We start from the raw sequence: 23,590 nt of genomic DNA on the forward strand, positions 1-23,590 counted from the left end.
GGGGTCTGACTCAGTTTCTAAAATATGCGTCTGCATCATTCCAACTGGTGCTTATATTCCAGTGTTTACAGACTGGAGAGATGCAAGAGGAATATAGTTCATATTCCTCCAGGTAAACAATCCTGTTTCAAGCACACAGAGGGCCTGTAGCCTCTCCTCACTTCCTTTAAGATGTTTTCCAAAAGACACAGACCTTTGCTCCTTTTGAACAGCCAGTCTCAGTGCTTGGATGCTGTTGGGCCATGGTATTGTACGAGTCTCTATGTAATAAGAGGGACTCTTTCACAATGTACCCACCTTGAGAAAGGGCCAACTGCTGAAGGCTCAGAGAGGAACAGAGCCAGCAAGCAGTACAGAGGACCACAAAGAATCTGGAAGCTGGTGAAGAGGGTCAGCTGGATAGAATAGTCCCTGTGGAAGGTACTGTGTTGCCGAAGCCTCTCTACTGATCCCTCCCTATAAATGCTCACTCACTGTTTGGCAGACAGTGGAAACCTGTCCCCCAGTAGGGTGCTGAAAGCAACGACAAAGGGGATGCAGGTTTCTTCTCTCTATTGGTAAATCTCAAGTTGGTTTCCCTTTCCATCTGCCAGGCAGGATCTCCTGTTTATTTTCCATCTGTTTTGTGCAGTTGTGGAGCTGGCCCTACCCCCTCCAACCTCGCTGGAGCATGGTGGAGATGTCCTGACTCTAATGAAAGTCTGCCCAGAAGATGGACCTTGGTTCATTAAAAGCAGGTTGGCTGATTGCGGGAGTCAAACGGGAAGGAGATACAGGAGGAAGGGCTCCAGCTGGTCAAAGGGAAAAAGGAAGGGAAATGGGAGCGGAGGTTTCTGGGAGCCTGACTGAGGAGATATGAGCGATTATCTTTGAAGAGTCGTGGAAGACGAGTGAGATTCCAGAGGACTGGAAAAGGGCAAACGAACAGAGTACCAATCTATAAAATGGGTAATAAGGACAGCCTGGGGAATTACAGACCAGTCAGCTTCACTTCTGTACCCGGAAAGATAATGGAGCAAATAAACAATCAATTTGCAAACACCTAGAAGATAATGAGGTGATAAGTAATAGTCAGCATGGATTGGTCAAGAACAAATTGTGTCAAACCAACCAGATAGCTTTCTTTGACAGGGTAACAAATGGATGGGGGTGGGGGTGGGAGGAAGTGGTAGAGGTGGTATATCTTGACTTTAGTAAGGCTTTTGATACTGTCTCGCATGACCTTCTCAAACAAACTAAGGAAATGCAACTTAGATGGAGCTAATATAAGGTGGGTGCAAAACTGGTTGGAAAATCATTCCCAAAGAGTAGTTATCAGTGGTTCACAGTCAAGCTGGACGGGTATATGAAGTGGGGTCGCAATGGGATCAGTCCAGGGTCTGGTTCTGTTCAATATCTTCATCAGTGATTTAAATCACGGCATACAGAGTACACGTATACAGTTTGTGGACGACACCAAGCTGAGAGGCCTTGCAAGTGCTTTGGAGGATAGGATTAAAATTCAAAACCATCTGGACAAACTGGAGATATGATCTCAAGTAAATAGGATGAAATTCAATAAGGAAAAATGCAAAGTACTCCACTTAGGAAGGAACAATCAATTGCACACATACAAAATGGGAAATGGCTGCCTAGGAAGGATCACTGCAGAAAGGGATCTGGGGGTCATAGTGGATCATGAGTCAACAGTGTGACATAAATATGAGTCAACAGTGTGACACTTGCAAAAAAGAGCAAGCATCATTCTGAGAAGTATTAGCAGTAGCGTTGTAAGCAAGACATGAGAAGTAATTCTGCCGCTCTACTCCACGCTGGTACAGCCCCAACTGGAGTACTGTGTCCAGTTCTGGGTGCCACATTTCAGGAAAGATGTGGACAAATTGGAAAAAGTCCAAAGGAGAGCAACAAAAACGATTAAAAGTCTAGGAAACATGACTTATGAGGGAAGATTGAAAAAACTGGGTTTGTTTAGTCTAGAAAAGGGAAGACTGAGGGGGCGACAGGATAACAGTTTTCAAGTATGGAAAAGGTTGTTAAAGGAGGAGAAGGAAGAAAAATGGTTCTCATTAACCTCGGAGGACAGGACAAGAAGCAATGGCCTTAAATTGCAGCAAGGGAGGTTTAGGATGGGCATGAGGAAAATCTTCCTGTCAGGGTGGTTAAGCACTGGAATAAATTGCCTAGGGAGGTTGTGGAATCTCCATCATTGGGGATTTTTAAGAGCAGGTTAGACAAGCACCTGTCAGGCATGGTCTAGATAATACTTAGTCCTGCCGTGAGTGCAGGAGACTGGACTAGATGACCTCCCAAGGTCTCTTCCATTCCTACGATTCTTGGCACCTGTCCCTTAGCTTAGGGCAATCAGGTGGTGAGCTCTTGTTTGAGGGTTATGGAACCATCGATGTTTCTGTATTACAAACCCCTTTGCATCATCCATGGGGAGGTAAGGAATTTTACCCAGGAACAACTCAGCGTAGGCTACTTCTGGTGTCTTCAGTGAATTCTGATTTCTCAGTAAAGCAAGCCACAACGAGATTCCAATCAGTTGTGCTACCTGGCTTCATCAGTGATTTTATATTGTAATAAACTGTGTGTATGCGTTTGCTATTGGTTGGAATCATAACTGCTTAAGTGTGTGTCATAGGCCATATACTCTTAAGGAGCTTCTCCTTTACTCCAGTGCTCCAGGCCTGTGCTTTTGAAGCAGAAGGATCTGAGTTCTATCCCAGATGTCTCCATGAAGCCTGAGTGGCAGTGGTGTGCAGCACAATGATAATAGCTCAAACATCTAGAAAAGGCCAGTTAGTGCTATTTGGGATGGTGGCTTTGAGATGTGGATGGGCCCATGTCCATGAGGAAATGGACCCACCTTATCTCTCATGGCCAATAGAGGGCAGCAGATTGGACTGTGTCTTTGGTGCTTGCATTTTGATTCGCAACAAATGCAGAGGGATCTAAGCACTCACCTGTGACAGTCGTGCCAAATCCAGGCGTGGCGGCCATTCTTGGGGCGGAAGTCAGCTTGCCCGTTGTTGTGGATCTGGGAGGAGAAGCGCAGGAGCCTCCTGTAGCCAGTGGACACGGATGTGTTGGCAGCCGAGGTGGCCAGACAGTTCTCCTCAAGCGCACACTGCAGCAAGAACATCGGGCGGTCCTCCAGGTAGGAGGTTTGCTCCACCACTTCGGCATTGAGCACCAGATCCGGGGCAGCTGGTCGTGGGGAAAGGAAAATGTCTTTAGACCTATCCACACCAAAGCGACGGTTTGCCACTCAAATCGTATCCCAATTGTAGCCATTGGCATAGCTGCCCCGCTGCGCAGTCCTAGAGGGGGCAGGACAAGGCCACAATCTGCGCTGTTTGAAACCAAGGTTTTCAACAAACTGCAATACACATGGCAATTGGCTCAGGCTTGAGAAAGTGCAGAGATGTTGCTGGTGAGAAGGTCAGTGCAGGAAGCAGTGGCAAATACCGGAGTTTGGAGGAGGAGAGGCAGAGGACGTGGGAAACAGGAGGCTGTTCCCAATATGAGGTGGAAAGCCAAGGGCTGGAGAAGATGCTGGAGAAAGCAGTTACAGAGGAGCCGAAGACGGAATGAAAGTAGAGACTGAAGAAGGCGCACGAGAGGAAGAAAGAAAATCAATGAACTGAACATCAAATAAAAAGCTACGTCCCTACCGCTGCTTTTTGGACATTTAACTCTGTATTATTCAGACAGTCAGTGGATCCTAACATTTGCCAGTGTGTTAAAATAGAAAGATGGCCCAATGATTGGTATGAGCCTCCCTCTTTCCTCCCAGCATCCCAAGAGAAGCCCTTTGGAAGGGAAATCTCCATGATCAGTATCACTCTTCTAGGTGTCTTGACGACTGGAAGAGGAAAATCCAAGTAACTCACTTTCTGAGCAGGAAACTCCTGCGGCGAAGCGGCCGCCGCCTCTGGGGCACGACACCTGGGCCCCGTCGTGCCGGCAGTGCGCCAGGGACATCTCCGTCCCGGAACACTTCACGCCACTCATGACGACGTCATTGGCACTGACGTCTCCGTGCCAGTACCAAGTTTCCTAGGGAGAGAGAGAGAGAAATGGGTCATTTGATTCCAGTGGCAGGTGCTCCTCTTCGGGAGAACGTCCAAGCCCAGGTCACTGCCGGAAGGACAGACCCCACCGGGGTACTTTGAGATGCAAGTTAGATCCATCCAAATCCCATAACTCCCACTGGACTGAGGGGCAAGTGTGTACGAGGCAAACTATAGCACGGGAGACAGCATCAGGGTTTTTTGTGAATGCATGAACATTTGCATCTGTATTTGGAACGAGCCCTTTTCATATTCCTGGAGAGGTAATGCTCCCCTCAAAGCAAATCATATTAGAGGCCATCAAGCTAGGAAATGCTTATTCTGAAGGGAGACAGAGCTCTCCCCTCTATCACTTTGGGGCACATTTATTCACTTCAGAAACCAGGTAAGCCAGTTATTAATGATTTGCAGCACCATAGGGGAGACCCAGGTTTGAATCCTGGGTCAAGATTTCCAAAAGGGCCCAGTGATTTTGTCTGCCAAACTTGAACCACCTTAAAGGGGCCTTGATTTTCAGAGGGTGGGTGCTCAGCACTGTGTAAAAACTCAGCCCCCCCGCCTGCCCCTTTAAGAGCTCACAAGTTGGGCAGCCAGAATCACCAGTCATGTTTCAAAACCCTTGCCCCAGCCTTCAAAGACTAAGGAGATACCACTACCCTTCGGAGCAAACTGTAAGTAAGTGGTTAGTGTTCTGGGCTACCATGTGGGAAGGCCTGGCTTCTGTGCTAACCTCAGTCATGGGCCACCTGGCATGCAGAGATCCTGGAGCTGGGCTAATGTTTGCACAAGATGAGTTTTGCAATTCATCAGCCTGTCTCCACATTAAATTAGCCAGGAGCCACTTCCAGTTTAATGAGCTGGATGGGAATCCCTTTTTCATACGGGTACCAGGCTCCCCAGAGTGTGTGACCAGCCGCTGCTGTGCAGGGAGGCAGGAAGCAACAAGCAACAAAAACATAAGTTACTGTACATGGAGTGAAAGGAGAATGTGTGTCCATTGAGCAGGAGGAAAACTTAAAAAAAAAAAAAATAGTCCCCCCCGCCCATTTTAAAAAGGAGGAAATAGTAGCAAAATATATATAACAATATTCACAGACATTCTGGTGATTATCACGTTGATTCCTATATTAGGAGGCCTGCCTGGGCTTTTCAACCCGGTCAGAGATTGGGATCTTCATTAACAGGTTATCAGCAAGTTGCCCTGACAAGGGTACACGGTTTCATTGTTTGACTTGCTGCTGGGATTAAGTCAACTGAACTCTGTAGCAAGTGTATATATTTGTACACATAAGTATGCAGTCAGCCCTCGTGACATGGGTGTTGTACCACACCATCCTTAACTAACTCCCTTGGGCTTCAAGCCATGCAATTTAAATAGAGCAAAGTTGTAGCAATCTATATAAAATGAGCTGGAATTGTTGCCAATAGATATTTTAGAAAATGGCACATCCTGCCTTTTGTGGCTGTACTGAAGCCGCGGGGGTATCCGAGACAATCAGATGTCTATCTTATGATAATACTAAGCCCTTTGGATCTACAAAAAGCACTGTATAGACTTTTAACTAGTTAATCTTCACAACTGCCTGCGAGGTATTATCTGCACTGTATAGACAGGGAAATGGAGGCACAATTTAACTGAGGTTAAATGACTTGCCACACAATGAGTTGCAGAGAATAGAAGTCGGGGAATCTGACTCCCAGTCCCCTGCTCTAAGGCAGGAGACGACCCTTGCCTCCCAGAGCTGAGAGTAGAACCCAGGAATCATGAGCGTCCTTTGTGCTGAGCATGGGTCACAGTTAAACATGGTTAAAAACATCTCTCCTTGTTTTTGGATATGTTTAAATTCCACTTTGCTGTAGTCCAACTCTACATCCACATCTCCACCCAGCCAGTTTATGAATTCATCCTCTCGGTCTGTTGGGATGGGCAGATACACTGCCACGTTAGGATGGGTGCCTGGCAAATAAATCATGTCTGCCTTGCAACATCTGTGCATCAGGGAGGGCCAGCAGGATGCTCCAGCATGAGACCAGAATGCTGTTGCATGACTAACACCAGAGACAGAGAATTAACAGCCAGACTGGCCTGGTGCAAGGCAGAGATGGTGTCAGCCAGAAAATAGGAAAACCCAGAAGATAAACAGGAAGGAATGTTTTGAAGCAAACGTTTTCCTATCGGAAACAAACACGTTAAAGGCCTCTGACATGATTTTAGGGCCAGGTCCTCAACTCCCCGAGGGCAGCCAATGGTTCAGTGGCATAGTCTGAAAGGGTAGCATGCTGTACCCAGAAATTGTGAAGTACTGTCTGCTGAGAGCTAGACAAGGACAAGAGCATCTCTACTGGTTAGAGCTGGAATCTAGGACCCAGGAGTCCTGAGCTGAGATTTTCAAAGCAGTTCACAAGATTTAAAATTAATGGAAGATGTGTTATTAAATCCCCTGAACAGCTCGGAAGATCTCAGCCCTCCACCTATTCCCAGCTCTGCCTCTGTGTAACTACAGGCAAGCCACTTAGCCTTCCTGTGCTCAGCTTATGTAAAACCGATATTGTTATATTTAACAACCTCACAGGGCCGTTACGAGACTTAGTGGTTTAAGAGGCAGGATGGTCTGACTCCTATAGCCCTCATCTGGATCTCAAAAGATCTAGATTCAGTTTCTGGCTCTGCCATCAACTTCCTGTTTGACCTTGGACAATCTGTCTCTCTCTCTCTCTGTCTTAGTTCCCCTCCTGTAAAATGGAGATAACATTCCCTCTTCCCCTGCTTCTACCTGTCTTTCCTATTAAAACTGTAAGCTCTTCAGGGCCGGGGACTGTCTCTTACTAGGGGTATGTACAGCACTGTGGGGCCCTGATCTTTCTACTGTAATTCCGTTTGGGGAGTGCTTGGAGATCTGCAGCTAAAGGGGGAACTGAGTATAGTGGATTAATTGTATCCACATGAACTCCAAATTAATTGTAAATATAGACAGTTTCCCTGGTGGACCAATGCAGGATTATTCCCCACTGTCCCTTGCCCCGTCTAGTAGTCCCAAGACTTCTTCCTCCTGGCTAAGAACCCGACATTGGTTGCAGCTGCAAGGGGTGAAGTAAAAAAAAACACCTTAGGCTGATCTATGTGAAAGTGTCAAAGCTGGGAATGCATTTCAGGTAGAGAAGGAATGGTCTGTACCATGGCTGCTGTTGCAACACACTGTCTCATTAACCCTGTTAGCAATGCCCTCTGCGCACACAGCTAACCCCTGTTCCCCACAGTGTTGCTTTATGTTCATGTGTATAATGCACCCTGGTCCCACATAAGGGTCTCTTCTATTCTAAATACCCGCGGCCCCTGCTAAAGGAAAATATCTCGTTTCAAGACAGCCTATTGGTGCCGCGTCAATAGAGCCGGGCGACTGGGAAGGGCGGTGTTCGATGGATGCAGCCGCCCTGGGCTCTTGTACGCTAGCTTGGCAGCTGCACAAGAAAATAAACTCTCAGAGCCAAAGCAGCGGCTTGTGAAGGTGGATTGCTAAACTAGCTGTGAATTCAAAGCCCTGCATGAGAGAAATGACAGCACTATGCCCCCACCCCAATCCCTGAAGAATTAGGCCCTTCTGACCAGTGCTAGGACATGGTGCAGGGAGGATCGCCATCAACCTGAAGGCCTACAGTGGCGGGAAATCATTGCCTGAAGGCAGCCTACAGGTCACTAGTTTAGGGCATGACGAGCTAGCAGAGCCCAAGGCCACGAGGCCAGTGGCATCTCCCCGAGGCCAGTGGCATCTCCCCGAGGCCACTCACCCCAAAGTTGTGCTGGCGGGGCAACCTGGGCAGCCTCAACATACCAAAGGAGGGGAACAGCAGCTCAGCCTTCCCCTCAAAGCCCAAAGGGGCAGGCCGGCTGGCTGGAGAAATGGGATGGGAGAGGGTAGTCGGCCTATCAAGTGGATTCCTGAAGACACCGGGGAAGAAGTGGCTGCATGGGCAAGCCCCTGAAGGAGGAACTGGATCCTAAGGGAGTGCAGTCAAGCAGTAGAACTGCTGCCAGGTAAGGGGAGGCTGGGGCCTGGTGGGGAAGAAGCTTCTTTGGAGGGTCTCTGGCTACATTAACATAGGAGCATTGTGCAGCTTTGGGCGGCTCCCTCAAAAGCTTTTGTATAGGAATTACAAAGTTTGGATTGCCAGGGGCCCTGTTTAATCTCAATGGTCTTCCAAGGACCATTGGTCCTTTTTTTTTTTTTACTTGCTCCATCTCTGGCCCTGTTAGTCGCTCTATGATAACGCTGTCTAGAGTCTGCCATGTTCTCTGGGCCTAATATTTAACATTCTCCGTGGAGATCCCAGATGGAGTCGTTTATTACACAGAGACAATAACTCACCTACCACAGAACGGCACTCAGGTTTTGCCTAGAGTCTTGCCTATCTTCGGAGCGAGCTACCCAATCCCCGGCAGGATTCAGGAGCTATTAGTTATTTGAAGGCCTCACTCTTTACCCACATTAAACAAGCCCAGGAAGGCAGCTGGCATTATTTTGTACTGTGTTATTAGGGTGAAGCAAGATTGTGCTAGGCACAGCGCACCCACAGCGAGACAGTCCCCTTCCCAGAAAAGCTTGACATGTTTGCCTCAGCTCTGGACAAGGGTCTCTCTTGGGACAGGCCTCCGTTGCTGCCCCATTCACTAGCTGTCCTGCCTGGCTGGCTTCCTTTATCGGGATTGCATTCTGCCTCGCTAGTCTCCTACTGCCATTTCGTTTGGATCGGGTAACTCTCTGCTCCCTGTCCTAAGCTGTTCTGCAACGTTCCTGTGTCCTGCTAAGCTGCTGCCACATTCTAGCCTAGAAGTGCAGGGCAGAGAGAACAACCCTATAGATAGTCTCTGTCAGTCAAAGTGCTGTGGGGGCGGGGGGGGGGGGTGTCCCTTAGGATGGAAGTTGTCACAACATTGCCCCAGATGTGCCACAGAAACCAGCAGAAAAGGGGTTAGGAACTGCAGCCCTGAGATGCAAGTTTCCAGAAGGTTTGTTTTCCTTGGCAGCCCTGCCATTTCTGCCCTAGGGCAAGTGATATGGCTGCTCTGGTGCCCACTATGGTGGCAGCCCTGTCCTGTACCGATCAGCCATGATGTACTTTGTAGCGCATGCTGCACCCAAGGCTAGACCAGATCATTCTGGATTCACCGTGGGATGGAGGCTGTGGGCAGTGCATTCCTGCAGAGGGCATTCAAGGAGCTTGTGCATTCGTTTTGGACAGTGAGAGAGAGAGGTAGGAACCTACTTGCAGAGCATAACTGGTGTCAGCCCAGAGTAAAGGGGTCATCGAGATCAAAGAGTTCCCCTTGGGATTTAAACAAACTCCCTTGGGCTGCTCCCAACCACTGCACCCCCCGGAAGCCTTCGTGCTGCTGGAAGTATAGTCCTGTCTCGTTGGCTGAAGGGCGTACGTGGCAGGCCCATGGGACAAACTGCTGGGAGCTAAGGGGCTGGATGGCTCCAGGGAATCTCTGCACTTGTGAGCAAAACCATTACCATGGGATTGACGCTCGGGGGTTCTGTGTGGAACAGTGGGGCTCCCCACAGCCTGGTGGTTAACCCCCTTCCCTCCATCACCTGCACCACCATCACCGCTGGCAGGCTCAGCAGGGAGGCCAACGATAGGTTGGGCCCTGCAGGCTGAACTGTCACCCACCTCACGGCTGCTCCTGCTAGCCCAGGGTTGCGGTACGCTGGCAGGGCAGCGTGCCCAGATGCTGCCTGTGCGGTACCTGCTCTGTGGATAAACACAGGGCTAGGGGCAAAAGGTCCCCTCGCTCCTCTCTGCCCAGAGCGCACGCCACAGAGAGGCGACGTACCTGAAAGGCGTGGCTGGCGAAGCCGAGGCCGAGCTGGCGACACACCACCATGGCTTCCACGGTGCTCCAGTTCTGGCTGCAGACAGTCCCCCACTTCAGAGTGCCATTGCGCTGCATGAGGACTTCGACCCGGCCCTCGTAGGGGTTACGGCCGCCGCTCAGACGCAGCTGCAGATTATCAAGGAAAGAGAGAAATAGTCTCTTCAGCTCTCTGAAAGCGTCTGCCAGGAGTTTCCCAGCTGACCTAGTTCCACATCTGAACAGACACAGGCTCGCAGATGTGGGCAGCAAAACTCATTCTCCGCTCGCATCTAAGGGAGTGATTTATAAAAGGACCATCCCAGCTGGTGGCATGTGGAATTGTTTGCAATGAAGCTGCAGCAGCTGGTGAGGGAAAATTCAGATCCTTCTCGTCTCGCTGTGATCTTAGGGTTAAGGCACTGGACTGGGACTCAGGAGATCAGGTTCCATTCCTGGTTCTGCCACCGACTCCGTGTGTGACCTTGGGCAAGTCAATTCAGTTCTACAGCTGTAAAGTGGGGATGATAATATGTCCTTCTCCAGCCCTTAGGGACACAGGCTTTACCCGTTTGGATCAGACCCATCTAGTCCAGTACCCGGTCTCTGCTCCCGACTGAAGCAGGCGCAAGACACTGGGCAGTAGACAGTTTTAGGGTAACAGGCTCCCCCGGGAAAGTTTTTTCTAAGGTCAGTTTTAGCCCTGAAACAGGAAGCTTTCTATCCCTTTCAAACTTATGTTAACAGTTACTACTGTCTTGTGTTATTAGATTGGATAGTAAGCGCCTCTTGGCAGAGCCTGTCTCTCACTAGGTGTTTATACAGCACCTAGCACAATGGGAACTAAGCCTGGGGACTTTAGGCACTGCTATAATGGAAATAATAAATAATGTCTCATCATGCTAAGCAGGGGCCTTCACAAACTGCAGGACATGCTGGAATTATTAATATTTATTAAGCACTGAGCAGAGAGGTCACAAAATAATTATAAATAAGACAGCTCCTTGCACTTTTAGAGCATTTTGCAGGCCTGGATCCCAAAGCCCTTTCCGAAAAGGCGGAAGGCAGTCTCATTATCCCCTTTTTAGAGATGGAGAAGCTGAGGCATGGAGAACGGAAGCGATTGGCCAAGGTCACACTGCAAGTCAGAGGCACTGCTGAGAATACAACGCAGAACACCAGACCCCTCCCTGTCTTCTAAACCCTAGCAGGCTCTCTAATTTATCAATATGGAACCATTAATAAACTCAGCTTGGCAAATCTTCGCACATCTTTCCATGACCTTATTATTATTTGCGTTTCCCTTCCCACCCATTCTCTCGTCCATTTAGACAGTAAGCTCTTCAGGGCAGAAACAGTCTCTTCCTATGTGATTCTCTCGTGGCTAGCACAATATAATAGGCACTGCTATCATACAAATAAGGAATAAAGGACATGCCCAAAACCTATGCACCACTTCTATGCTGATGAAATCTTCAGGATAGGGCTCGAGTACGGCATGGGCTTTGTGCAGACTCTCTGCACAGGGATGAGTTTCACCCACAGGGAATACTCAATGGCATTAAGCGTAGGACTTTAATATCACCGAGGGGCAGCCCAGCAGAAGTTAGGAAGCACAGCATTTGGGGAATTATCGTTCTGCTGCTCAAAACATATTTTGCTCTCTGGTCTAACATAATACAGATGTCAAAATTCATGGAACAAGAGTTTAGCCAAATGATTCTGACACGATCTTTGTTCTTACTGGCAAGAGAGATCCCGAGTCAGTGTTTGAAGGGCTGTGGCAGAGTACCAGTGGTTAGTATGAACCTCTGCAAGAGCCCACATGCTACTTCCGGATGGACCAAGCCCCGATTCATACCCTCCCAGTCTTGGCTTTTTCCTTTGTAGAACAGAAAACAATCCACATCACACTGGATTAGTAAGCAGAAGTAACCTAGTCCCACACACATCTTAACTTCTAATGAGAGTTGGGGGTCCCAGGACAAAGCCACACGAGAGTGTCACTGCTGTGCAGTGGGAGAAGGAAGGGGAACACCACCCATGCGTGACAGCACTTTGATTGTAAATGCAACTGGTGGTTTATGCCTGAGGCATTTCTGTGCTGCCCATCACCATGGTGTCTGAGTGCATCCCCCTGAGGGAGAGGTGCGTTCTTATCCTCCTTTTATAGATGGGGAAACGAAGACAGGGAGATGGTATGTATGCCCATGTATCAGAAATGATCTCTATGTCCCTCAGTCTTTGGCTGCTCAGCTTTAGACACAGTCTCTGATTTTTAGCGGTACCGAGCACCAGCAGCTTCCATCAAGTGAAATCAGGCCCCAGGTGTATAAAGTTGGGCAATCAAAAAAACCCAGAGACACACAAAATTAGAGGCTGCTTTAAAAATCTGGCCCTAGGTGACCTGTGCAGGGTCACCCAGGACATTTGTAGTACAGCTGAGAATGCAACCCTAATCAAGGACCTTAGCCAATCAACCATCCTTCCTTTCGGTATGGAACATCCTCATATCCTGATGGAGCTTAAAAGGTAGTTAGCACAAGGCCGACCCAGATGCAAAACCTCAACCCTGGATGTCTGCCCCGTGAAATCAGTGTGACTGCTCGCTGCTCTAGCTCCCTTTTGGTCTTCCTTGAGAAAAATCTCACTTGCTCACGTGGGGGGTGAGATGCCCCACTATGCAGAGAGCCAACACAGGCACCACTTAAGCCCTATTTTGAAGGTTCAAGTGGGACTCAAGTGGCCCACAAACCTTGCGCTGGGCCCATTGCTGAGAGGTTAATTTCACCCTTGGCTCATCTGACACCGACACAAAGCAGCAGAACGTTCCTCCTGAGCGGGTGCAACGCCAGAATGAGACACACAAGGCTCACTTTGAGACACAGCACGTCCGTTGCAGGATTTTCTTTAGAAAGCACAATTGCCAGAACCAGTTATTTCCCCAGAATATTTTTCGGGACTGGAAAAAAAAACACAGCCGCAGGAAAACCATTTGGTCCCTCTTCCGAAAGCTGGTTGATTGCAGCTCCAAAGTCACAAGTAGTTCCAGTGTTTTGTCTTTCAGAAACGTTAAATACGAACATCATCTTGAGGAAATGGCTTCAATCTTAACCGCGTAATCTCTGACACATGGCAGCTCGTTAAAGTCACAGGACGCTTTTTGTTTTCCTTTGAGACATCCATGCCATGTGTTAGCATTTCTCAGCAAAACTTACTCTACGTTTCCTCTCCTAGCCTCCAGCCTAGTTTGACACGACCGTTGTTTTAGGACGTAGGCCTTGAACAAAGATAGTGGGACATAAAAGGTGGATTACATCCTGTGCACGCTGATTGGAGCATTGAAGATCTATCCCGCCTCCACAAATCACTAGACTAAAGGACAGTGGGTACCCCAGGTTAGAGTCTTTAAAAACTCCTTTCCCATCAACAGCTTAACTGAGGGTCATGTGTGTTGTGCTAGCAGAAGTCAAGGGTGATGGGGCTAATATTTAAGCAATAATAATTTTAGCTATGCTTGACTTAAATCTGTTGCAAAGCTGGATAGGCTACTTTGTACCTAGATGCATCGTTAGGTGCCTAAATACCTTTAAAATCTGGCCCTAAGTCACTATTGAAAATGGGACTTAGGCACTTTTGAAAGCGTTACCCCGTGTCCCTCTCACTGTCAACACAGGGTTATGCCCAACTGTGCATTTCCTAGTTTTTTTGTCTGGCCTAGTTTTATGTCTCAACTGATGGGGCTTCCACCACTTCCTTCGGGTGACTATTCCCACAAACACTTTGAGATCATAATAGGTACTCGGGTACTATAGTGAAGAAGACCATATAAGGAGGGGGTGGGGGGAAGAGAGACAGACAGACAGACAGACACACACACACACCACATTGTATTCTTGTTACATCCACATAATTTGACTTCTCACCTGATTCTGGAAACCCATGGCTGGAACGTTGCACCTTACAGCAGCATCTTCTTCATGGTTACAACTGAGCGACTCCGTGTTGAACTTGCAGTCTGTGATGGATTTTTCAAACCCTGTACAGTCTATTTCATTTAGGTGAATGGGACCCATTCCTTCAAGAGAAAGAAATAAAGGGTGGTCATTTCCCCGCCAGCCCCCCAAGGAGAGGGAAGCTGAAATCAGCTAAAGTTCATATTATTGCAGATGATCAACAATGAAATCCAGCATTCAACACACCAGCCCGAAAGGACTTCAGTTGATTTCTGCTAATGTCATCTTGCTGCTTGTTTTTAATGTTAAGAAATTATTTCCAGTAGTCTAAGATTTTCAAATGTGCCAGAAATAAAGGAAAAGCCAAGTTTCCACTCATCTGTAATTTACACACTTCAGCTGGAGAAAATTTTTAAAATGACCCAGTTTTTTGGCTGGTTTTATCGGACAGGAACCTGCAGTCGATCAAGCCCTGACATTTTAAATGGGGACATATATACATGTGCCAGGACAAGAAAACAAAGTATGCAGATCCTTATAAAACCCCAGCCAAACAAGTAATCTCAAATACAGGTGTGCAGTCCAAGATTCCAAGAGCACCGACATTAACAAGGATTGTAAGAGGGAGTGGTCTTCAATTGTTATCATTTGAACTCTCTCTAGGCACTTCTATAGCAGGAGTCACTGTATTGTCTAGGCCTGAGGATAGGTGTATGTTCAAATTTCTCTTCTACTTGACCTGCAGAGAATACCCACAGGTAATCAATAGTGGATCCAATGACACTTGAAACAGTGTGGTTCCTAGCATGACAAATGACTGCACAGAGCTGCATCTTGCACCAAGTAATGCCACATCATTCTTGAGCAAGAGACAGCAGAAAAGGATGAACACACAATACTCCCTAGTGGTTACATGTTGGTTACTCTCATATCCAGGACCTGGGTTCAATAGCTGGTCAGGGATAGAGGCTTTCCCCTGCTCTTGGTGGAAGGCATCAGATAATCCACTAGGTCTTTTCCAACTCCTAACTTCCAACTTCCATACTGGATCAGACCTGAGATCCCTGCAGTTCGGTATCCCCTGTCTGATAGTCATCGCCAACAGGTGTCAGAACCCCGCAGAAGATGATGTGGGATAATCTGCCCCACATATTAGGTCTCAACTTGGTCTCTTGACAGATCTCTAATTCCTGTGATTGTCTATGAGGAGAGAGAGAAAAGACAAATCTTCTGAACTTTACTATGGAGTCATCCTCTCTCTCAACTCAGCAGAAGCCAAACAACTGGCAGGTGGCATGTTCTACAGATGAATCATTTCAGTGTAGCCCACAGACGGCTATGCACATCTGACCCCGAGGTGTTCCAGATGCTCTTTGCTGGCTAGCAGTCAGCTTTAGCTGGAGGGCGCTGGTGGGGGAAGGTATTACCCGCAGGCGAGGTTTCCAAGAAAGAGGAAGGAGGCCACCCACTGTTACTAAACATAAGTTACCTTCCCCCACCTCTTTAGTCAGCCCTTATCCTTTGAGGTGGATGTTAAGAGGAGCAGATGTCGGAAATGGCAAGCACTCCAAAAAAGTCATCACTTTTTTTAAAATACACTTATAGCACACAGCAATAGGCACCAGGCTGGTCCACTTGTAACCATGACCTTGGAAAAACTGAAGATGTCCTGTGAGCACGTAATAGCAAGTGGGCAAACCAGGGGGAGAATGGCGATGCTTGTGTCACCACTGTCGACCGCCACAGTTGATTTCTTATTCCCCGTTGCTGGTTTTATTACAGTAGTACCCAAAGGACCCAACTCAAATCAGGGCCCCATTAAGCTCTACGTATAACCAGTAAGAAGAAGTCCCTGCCCTGAAGAATTTGTAATCTTCAAGGACCAGACAAAGGCATTATCATCATCCTCATCTTACAGCTGGAGAATTGAGAAACAGAGCAATTAAAGGACTTGCCCAAGGTCACCCAGGGAGTCTGTGGCAGGAAGCTGGGAACTACAGATCTCCTGAGTCACGGGCCAATGCCTTAACCACAAGACCATCCTTGTTCGGGCCTCATTAAACAATAAGCTTACCCATCTCCATAGCTGTTCCTTTTAACCTGACCCTCAAAGGAAAGGGCTGACTAAGGAACGCAGAGGCGGGTAACTAGTTTACCAACAGTGGTGGGGACTCTTTCTTGGAAAGCTCCGACACCCACCCTTCTACTAAATTTAACTGCTCGACAGAAAGTAGAGCTGGGAACACCTTTGGCTCAGACGTGCATAAATCTCTGTGGTTCACCGATCCACCTGGAGGACTTGCCACCAGTTCAGACTTCTGCTGAGTCACGACAGAGACCAGTAAAAAGGGGTTCAGCAGCAGAATCCAGAAGCATTTCTCTATTCGCTGCTCCTCTCTTCTCCTCAGAGCAATCACAGGGACAAAAGATGGAAAGGCCCAATTAAATCACCTGACTTGACATCCCGATAGTTCTCTTCCCCGATGCTCATAACTCTGTATTTTGCTGCTTCAAGAGGGCAGAGGATTATATTTTTTTAAAAAGGAAAACAACAATGGAGGTAAATGGGGAAATGTGTTTGTGCCGGTTGTTACTTCTTTATCTCATTAAAATCCTTGTAATCTACATCTGCAGAAGGTGAAATTGACACAAGTGTTCTGCCCTCTGTCAAATAGCTCAAGAAGGTGGTACAGTTTGATCTTGCCAACAATCGCACCCACTCTGGAGTCTGTGGAGAGTTTCGGACTGGAGGGGCTTAATGCAAATATTTCACACAGCTCTCAGTAGGATCCCCCATTTGACTGAATTTTACCCACCATTCATTGCTCCCCACTCAAGCCAACTCCCATGTCCCCAAGGCTTCTGAAGCCTTTGGCCAACACTGCAGATTGGAAGAAGCGAAGTGTGTGTGCGCGCGTGCGTGTGCGCGCGCGCGCGCATTTTGTCCAGCAGAAAAACCCTTTTTTGGTGCATGTTGCAATGCCTGCAGGTGGGACTCTGGAATTAACACGTGCACTGAGCAGAACACACAGAAAACAGAGCTCTCCAGTAAGGTCCTAATTATAATGGAAACTGCAAGCCCTTGCCCCCCGACTCCCCCTTGTAATATTTTTATTGGAATGAGACGTTTCACGTACATCAGATGGTATAAGGACATCGTTTGTGCGTGCTGCAGTTCCGAACCCCTTCCCACAGGGTGTAGTTAGTATGAGGTCCAGGGAAGGGAATGCAGTTAATGTCATATCAGCTAGACTGCATGAAGCACTAGACCACCACACAGACGAGATAATCCAAAAGGCATTTCTATCTTGAGCTCCGAAAATTCTGTGACCCTACGTTCCTAGCCCGCCTACAGCTCTCACAGAAGCCAATAGTCTGGCCCCGGCTTCTGCAGAAGCCGATGGAAGGCTTTACACAAAAAGGAGACTAACAATGGAAGCCAAAGAGAACGTGTCTCTGCCCGTTCTGGTTTCTCTCTCATATTAAAATCCTTCTTGTGCTCGATCTCTGGAGAGGGCGGGATTCCAGATGGGTTTGACACGGACGCGATAATTTGGCCCTCTCTCACACCTATCAGGGAACCTGGATGGTTTAGACCTTGCCCAGGATTGCCGGATGGATTGGGTCCTAAGTTTCTGTCCCCATAGAAAAATCTTAAATAAATAAATAAATACAGGAAAAACAATCATTGCAGAGAGAGAAAAGAGGCGGGGAAAAGGAACAGGGACCTAGCTCTTTGATTCACCTCACCCCTGCAAGTTTTGTCCTCCTCTGTTAAGTCTCTTTGCTGACTCTGCATGTCAAAGACCAACCCCCTTGCACTGGAACGTTTCCGTGTTGCAGGACAGTCTGTGCTGAAAGTTGCTGATAAAACGGAAAAATAGGGCTACATTTCTTCTGGGTAAAGGAGTGACTTTGTATAGCTGCATAGGAGGTGATCCTATAAATCTGATTCATGCAAGCGGTCCCATTAAGTTTGAAGGAACTACTTGTGTGAACAAGAGGTACAGGATTGGACACCCATATACCATTCTACTATATACAATACTTTTCTGGGTACTATAGATACATGTTTTCTCCTTGGCTTTTGGGGATGGGGAGCACTCAGAGTTAGAACGGTTTGATGGACATGTAATTAAGGCACTGGCCTGGGACTCAGGAGATTGGGGTTCTATTCCCAGCTCTTCAACAGACACCCTGGGAGAGTCATTTAATCGGTCTCCCAGTTCCCCATCTGTAAAATGGGGCTACGTTTGGCTTGTTCAGTGAGGTTGAGAATTCATCGAGTTTAAGGCCAGAAGGGACCACCAGATCATCTAGTCTGACCTCCCGTATGTCACAGGGCATGTTTACACTGCAATCGGAGGTGTGACTGCAGCATGTGTAGACGTACCTGAGCGAACTTTGATCTAGCTAGCTGGAGTAACAATTGCAACACGGGCCAGTCGCCCGAGCAAAGAGCCAGGATTCCAGATGGTTTTGTACAGCCCATGCTGCTGTGGCTTCATTGCTGTTGTTACTCAAGTTAGCTAGACCTAAGCTAGCTCGGGGTCGTTTCACCATGCTGGAGTCACACCTCTGTATGGCATACGGGATTAAGAGCTATCCCGTTACACCATATGAAATGCAGTCACATCAGTCTCTTATCCTCCTGCAATAAGCAGAGAGGACTTTCTGGAGAGGAGACTTATCAAGATTTATTGATCCGAGAGAGAAATTTTGGCCAAGGTAAATTGAGCCTGGGGACTCAGTGTGCTCAGTGTTTAAAATAAAAGGAAAGAATTTCACTGGGAATGAACAGCCACTGCTAAAAGTTTCCAGGTTCTGGGAGTGCAGTATGACAGAGTAGGACATTCTCCCCTACTATGCTGCATTTTATGCATGAAGATAATGCTTCCTTATACCCACAGTCAAATAGACATCAGCAACACTCTGTGTCCTTTCACGCGGATCCTTGGCAATTTGTTCAGTAAGGGCACATTTCAAGCTTTTCACATTCTGGCCATTTCTCATACGTGTAATTAATTTTCCTTTTCCTTCACCAAACCAAAAGTCTGGAGGAGTTTCAATTATTCATTTGGTTTTACAGCGTGACTTTTGTTTGCTGGTAGATTTCTTTAGATTTGAAGCTAGCCATAGGAGAGCAAGGGCTAGGGACTATAAAGGCAGGCCTGGGAGATACTTCTCTGGATTTTGAGGTAACTAAAGCCTGGGATCTCAATCATCCCCACATGCAGGAAATCCAAACCCAGATCTGGTTCCAGACTGTACAAATAGCTCCTATAGAGTTGCCAATTTTCACATGGTAAATAAGCACCCAGACTTCCACAATAAGCCGAAAATCAAGCTAACCCCATTTCAAAACAAGCCAATCCCTAAGAACCCCAACACACTATGTGACTAGATCCCCCAGCGTGCAATCTGGGACTGTGGTGGGCCCACTGTACACAACTGACTCTCTCTCTCTCTCTCCCCCCCTTGCCCCTGCTTGCCCCCCCTTGCCGGGAGCCAACCAAAAAAAAAAGAAGCAACAAGCTACAAGCCAAACAAGCAACAAGCCAAAAACTAGCCAACAAGCAACTCGCAAGCCAATTAAGCCAAAAACAAGCCCAATTTCTGCTTTTTTCTTGCAGGTTTGGCATATCTGGTTACAACAGACTGAACCAAGACTCCAGATCTGAGTTTTAAGGTGTTTGAAACTAGGATCCAGATCCATACTTTGCAGCTGGAGCCAAGCTCTAGTAGTGAATGGCACCAGGGTATTTATCCTTGTGAGTTTCTAAGAGATATTTTTCATTCTTTAACTCTTAACAACCAGAGCAAGTAACGGCTGCAACAGCTGTCCAAGGGAATGGGTAAATCCATCCTCACTAGAAGTCGTTAAATGAAGACTGGGTCTCTTTCTAAATGATGTGCTCTATCTAGTTCAACCACAAGTTATTGGGCTCAATAGTCTCACTTAAATAGCAGGGAAGAATAATTTTCCTCCAGTGCAGGAAGTTACTGAGACATATCCCCTGGCATGTCTGATGTAGGAGGTCAGATGAGCTGATCATAGTGGTTCCTTCTGGCCTTTAAATCTATGAAAATAGCCATGGCCATACAGATCAATTTGGCTCATTTCTCACACAACCAGATATAAAGATACATCACTGCTGACCTCTCCCACACGCAAGCCTTATCAAACTTCAGTTGCTTCCCATGCCTATGTCTTTTTAAAGTTAGTAGGAAACAGATAAGGAAAGGAGATAGAGAAGGCAAGAAAAGAACGCCTCCACGTTTGAACATAGTTGTAGCCACTGTTATTTCAAAAGTGGTGTGGCTACGGCCTCAGAGAACAAACTTGTGCTAGTAAGGGTGGATTTGATGTTTGTGCAGATCTCTAAATATTTATGAATCTACGAAGCCAACAAAAGTCTGTCGCCAACCATTTTGTTCCATACCCTTGGCCAAATCCAAAGACACTCTGAATGACATTTCTGAAACATGACTTTTAAGAGTCAAAATGTCAGCTACCACTGAAATAGCGACGTGGGAAAAGTTGCAATTCCGCTCCCCAATTCAACCAGCTGGACTCCTGAGCCCTTGGAACAAGCGCTGGTAGAAAAGTTTGTCATGGAATGGTTTTCCAGCAAAAAGTCAGTTTTGTCAAATCAAAACATTTTACGGGAATGTATAGATGCTCATTTTTCTCATTTCATTTCAATAAGAAAATTTCCTTTTGGCTATTATATTATATTAAAATCTTAACTATAATACATACTATATAATGGTAACAAATATAATTTATATGGTATGAAATAATTTGACATATGTAGATATATGACAAATATGTATATATTATATTAAAAGTTCAAAAAGTCAAAAGAAAAAAAATTTTTTTTTTTTCCATCGATATTTAGGTCAGAAGGGACCATTATGATTATCTAGTCTGACCTCCTGCACAACGCAGGCCACAGAATTTCACCCACCACTCCTGCAAAAAACCTCACACCTATATCTGTGATATTCAAGTCCTCAAATCGTAGTTTAAAGACTTCAAGGAGCAGAGAATCCTCCAGCAAGTGACCCATGCCCCATGCTACAGAGGAAGGCGAAAAACCTCCAGGGCCTCTTCCAATCTGCCCTGGAGGAAAGTTCCTTCCCGACCCCAAATATGGCCATCAGCTAAACCCTGAGCATATGGGCAAGATTATGTATGTAGCCAGACACTACAGAAAATTCTTTCCTGGGTAACTCAGATCCCACCCCATCTAATATCCCCTCACAATGTTTCTACCTTATCAAAATACAATTATTTGACCAAATCTTTTTTTTCTTTTTTTTTTAATGGATTTTCATTCTGTGGGAAGTTTCAGCTTTTTGTTCTGGTTCAGAAGGAATTTAAAACATTTTTTTATTATTATTTCCTGCAGAATGAAACTTCCAGTTTCTGACCAGCTCTTCCTGCAACTCAGTGACTTCCAACGACCCCATACTAATGATTTCAATGGGAATTGCGGGTCTCAGGATCTGGCCCATAACATTTCTGAAGTTCAAAAGACTTAGCTGAATTTCTCTTTCCTGTTCATCTAATTTCACATGCCTTGGGTGTTCTCTGACGGCGGTCAAAGCTGACGGTCCAATACGTTCTCATCATTACCTTGCCCGAGCCTTGCGCCTGTTATAGCCTCCTGGGCGCTCCCGAAACCCAGCTCTCGGCAGACCACACTGGCTGAAATCAGGTTCCATTGATCGTCGCAAACAGTTCCCCATCCCCCATTCTTCAGCACTTCCACTCTGCCTTCTCCAATCTTGGCCCCGCCTTTCAGCCTGACCAACGGCTGCTGTAATACAAAAACCCAGGTGCAACGTCACTCTTCATGAACGAAGCTGCCCCAAGTAGCAATTATTTAGAATTCAAACTTTTGGCCTTGTTATAGCCATGCTGTTTACCAACTTGCTAATAAACTTGACTGCACAGGCCCAGATTTCCAGAAGTGACCAACATGAGAACCCTTAACGGGACCTGATTTTCATACAACATACACAAAAGCCGAGGCACATGGAATCACTGGTCACTTCTGAAAATACAGAGCACTAGCCGAATGACCCCCTAATAACAGAACCGCTGCAACAGGGCTTCTCTCTGGAGTCCCACTACAGTTCCTCTAAAAACGGTACCATTCCAGATGGACAGTCTATAGCAGGCAGCTGTCCAGGACGGCCAGGCTTAAGGAGACCCTGTGTGGTTACACTTACTCCAAGAGGGAGATGGTGGGAGAGAAAGGGAGGAGAGAAGTCCCCTTAAATGTATATTTTCATGCCTCAGGAAAGGGCTGGTCCCAAGAAATGGCTACGGTTCACGATGCACACGTGTGGGTCTCCCCTTCCATAGTCCTAGTTCATGCAAAGGGATGGGGAACACAGTAGGGTAGACGATGTGCTAGAATCTTATTCTCTGCTGTTCTGGTGCATGGGTTTGGGAGCAAAGAGGGCATAGGCACAAACCGCCCTAGGCACAAACAGCTGGGAGACAGGATGCTGTTTTAACACACAGGAACAGGCCTGGTGGCTCACAGATCAACCCTCACACCACGTCCCCAAGAGGGTGGAGTCGGAGGCTTGGGACCAGCGTCTATTCCCCCAGCCGGCTAGCCTGCTAGTCACCCACAGCAGCGTGTGCATGAGCACATTGCAGTTGCCCAGAAGTAGGGCTGCCAATTTTGGTTTGGATGTATTCCTGGAAGTTTCATCGCATGACATCATCTTTAACTGAAGATTCAGCTTTGTCCTGGCGGCCCCAGGACAGCCCTGGCGGCCCCAGGACAGCCCTGGCGGCCCCAGGACAGCCCTGGCGGCCCGGCTGCCTTCCCCAGAAGGACGGCAAAGAATGTCAGTCAGTCAGTGCATGGGCCTGCCTGTGGAATCCTGGCCTGGCAGCCAGGATTCCTGTGGCAGTGGGTGCATCGGGAGCGGCCCCTCCTGTGCCAGTCAAGGCAGGATTTGGCCTGCGTGCTGCAGACAGACACAAGGAGAGTCAGAGTGAAATGAAAAACACATTCCTCAGATATACTCAGTACTAAGAGGCAATAAACGGGTGCTGCTTCACTGAAGTCAATGAAGCTTCAGCAATTTACACCAGCGGAGGATTTGGTCCAGTGAGCCGATTTGGATAAGAACCTGGGGCCCCAAATCCCAGCGTGAACATCAGCTTTCATAAGAGCTGAAAAAAAATATGTTAAACAAACCAAATACCATTGCATCATCCAAGTACACTGTGTCCATGCTTTCCCATAAGGCGGAGGAAATTGTCCCTTCCAGAAAGCTACAGATTAAGTAACTATTAACAGTGGAATAAATGCAGCCTTTTCACAAGTTGCATGGTAACATGCTGTCCCAGAACACTGATCCCAGCTGATTATACCTTAGAACTGGGCTGGGTCTATCCTTCAATCCTTATGAGCCCTGATCTTGCCCGCACTGAGGCTGATTGGAGTTTTGCCCGAGGATCTCGACCGAAAAGAATGGTTTTTTCTTTTAAATCACACACAAGAAAGCTGAAGGTGCCTTTTGAGTTAGTTGTAATTATATGTTTACTTGCCGTATGTTATTCAGTCACTAGAGGTCTCTGCTGTTTCAGACAGGGTGGGATCCCTGGAAATCAGGCGAGACAGAGCAGGAGCTCAAGCTAAGTAGAAGCCTGTTTGTCTGAAGATGTAATT

The 23,590-nt window shown here is 47.2% G+C and overlaps 1 protein-coding gene across 2 annotated transcripts in view; it reads right to left on the reverse strand.

Annotated features, from left to right (window-relative positions):
• Positions 1 to 23,590, reverse strand: part of LOXL2 (lysyl oxidase like 2) — an 86,805-nt gene that overhangs the window by 7,636 nt on the left and 55,579 nt on the right. For both annotated transcript variants that reach the window (XM_074940213.1, XM_074940212.1), the window contains 5 exons: positions 21,529 to 21,712; positions 13,857 to 14,008; positions 9,913 to 10,080; positions 3,897 to 4,062; positions 2,967 to 3,210 (listed from right to left, as the gene is read on the reverse strand). In XM_074940213.1, the coding sequence (XP_074796314.1) occupies positions 2,967 to 3,210; positions 3,897 to 4,062; positions 9,913 to 10,080; positions 13,857 to 14,008; positions 21,529 to 21,712 (914 nt within the window). The remainder of the gene's footprint in view (positions 1 to 2,966; positions 3,211 to 3,896; positions 4,063 to 9,912; positions 10,081 to 13,856; positions 14,009 to 21,528; positions 21,713 to 23,590) is intronic.

Source organism: Natator depressus, chromosome 26 (genome assembly GCF_965152275.1).
Source record: "Natator depressus isolate rNatDep1 chromosome 26, rNatDep2.hap1, whole genome shotgun sequence".
NCBI lineage: Eukaryota > Metazoa > Chordata > Testudines > Cheloniidae > Natator > Natator depressus.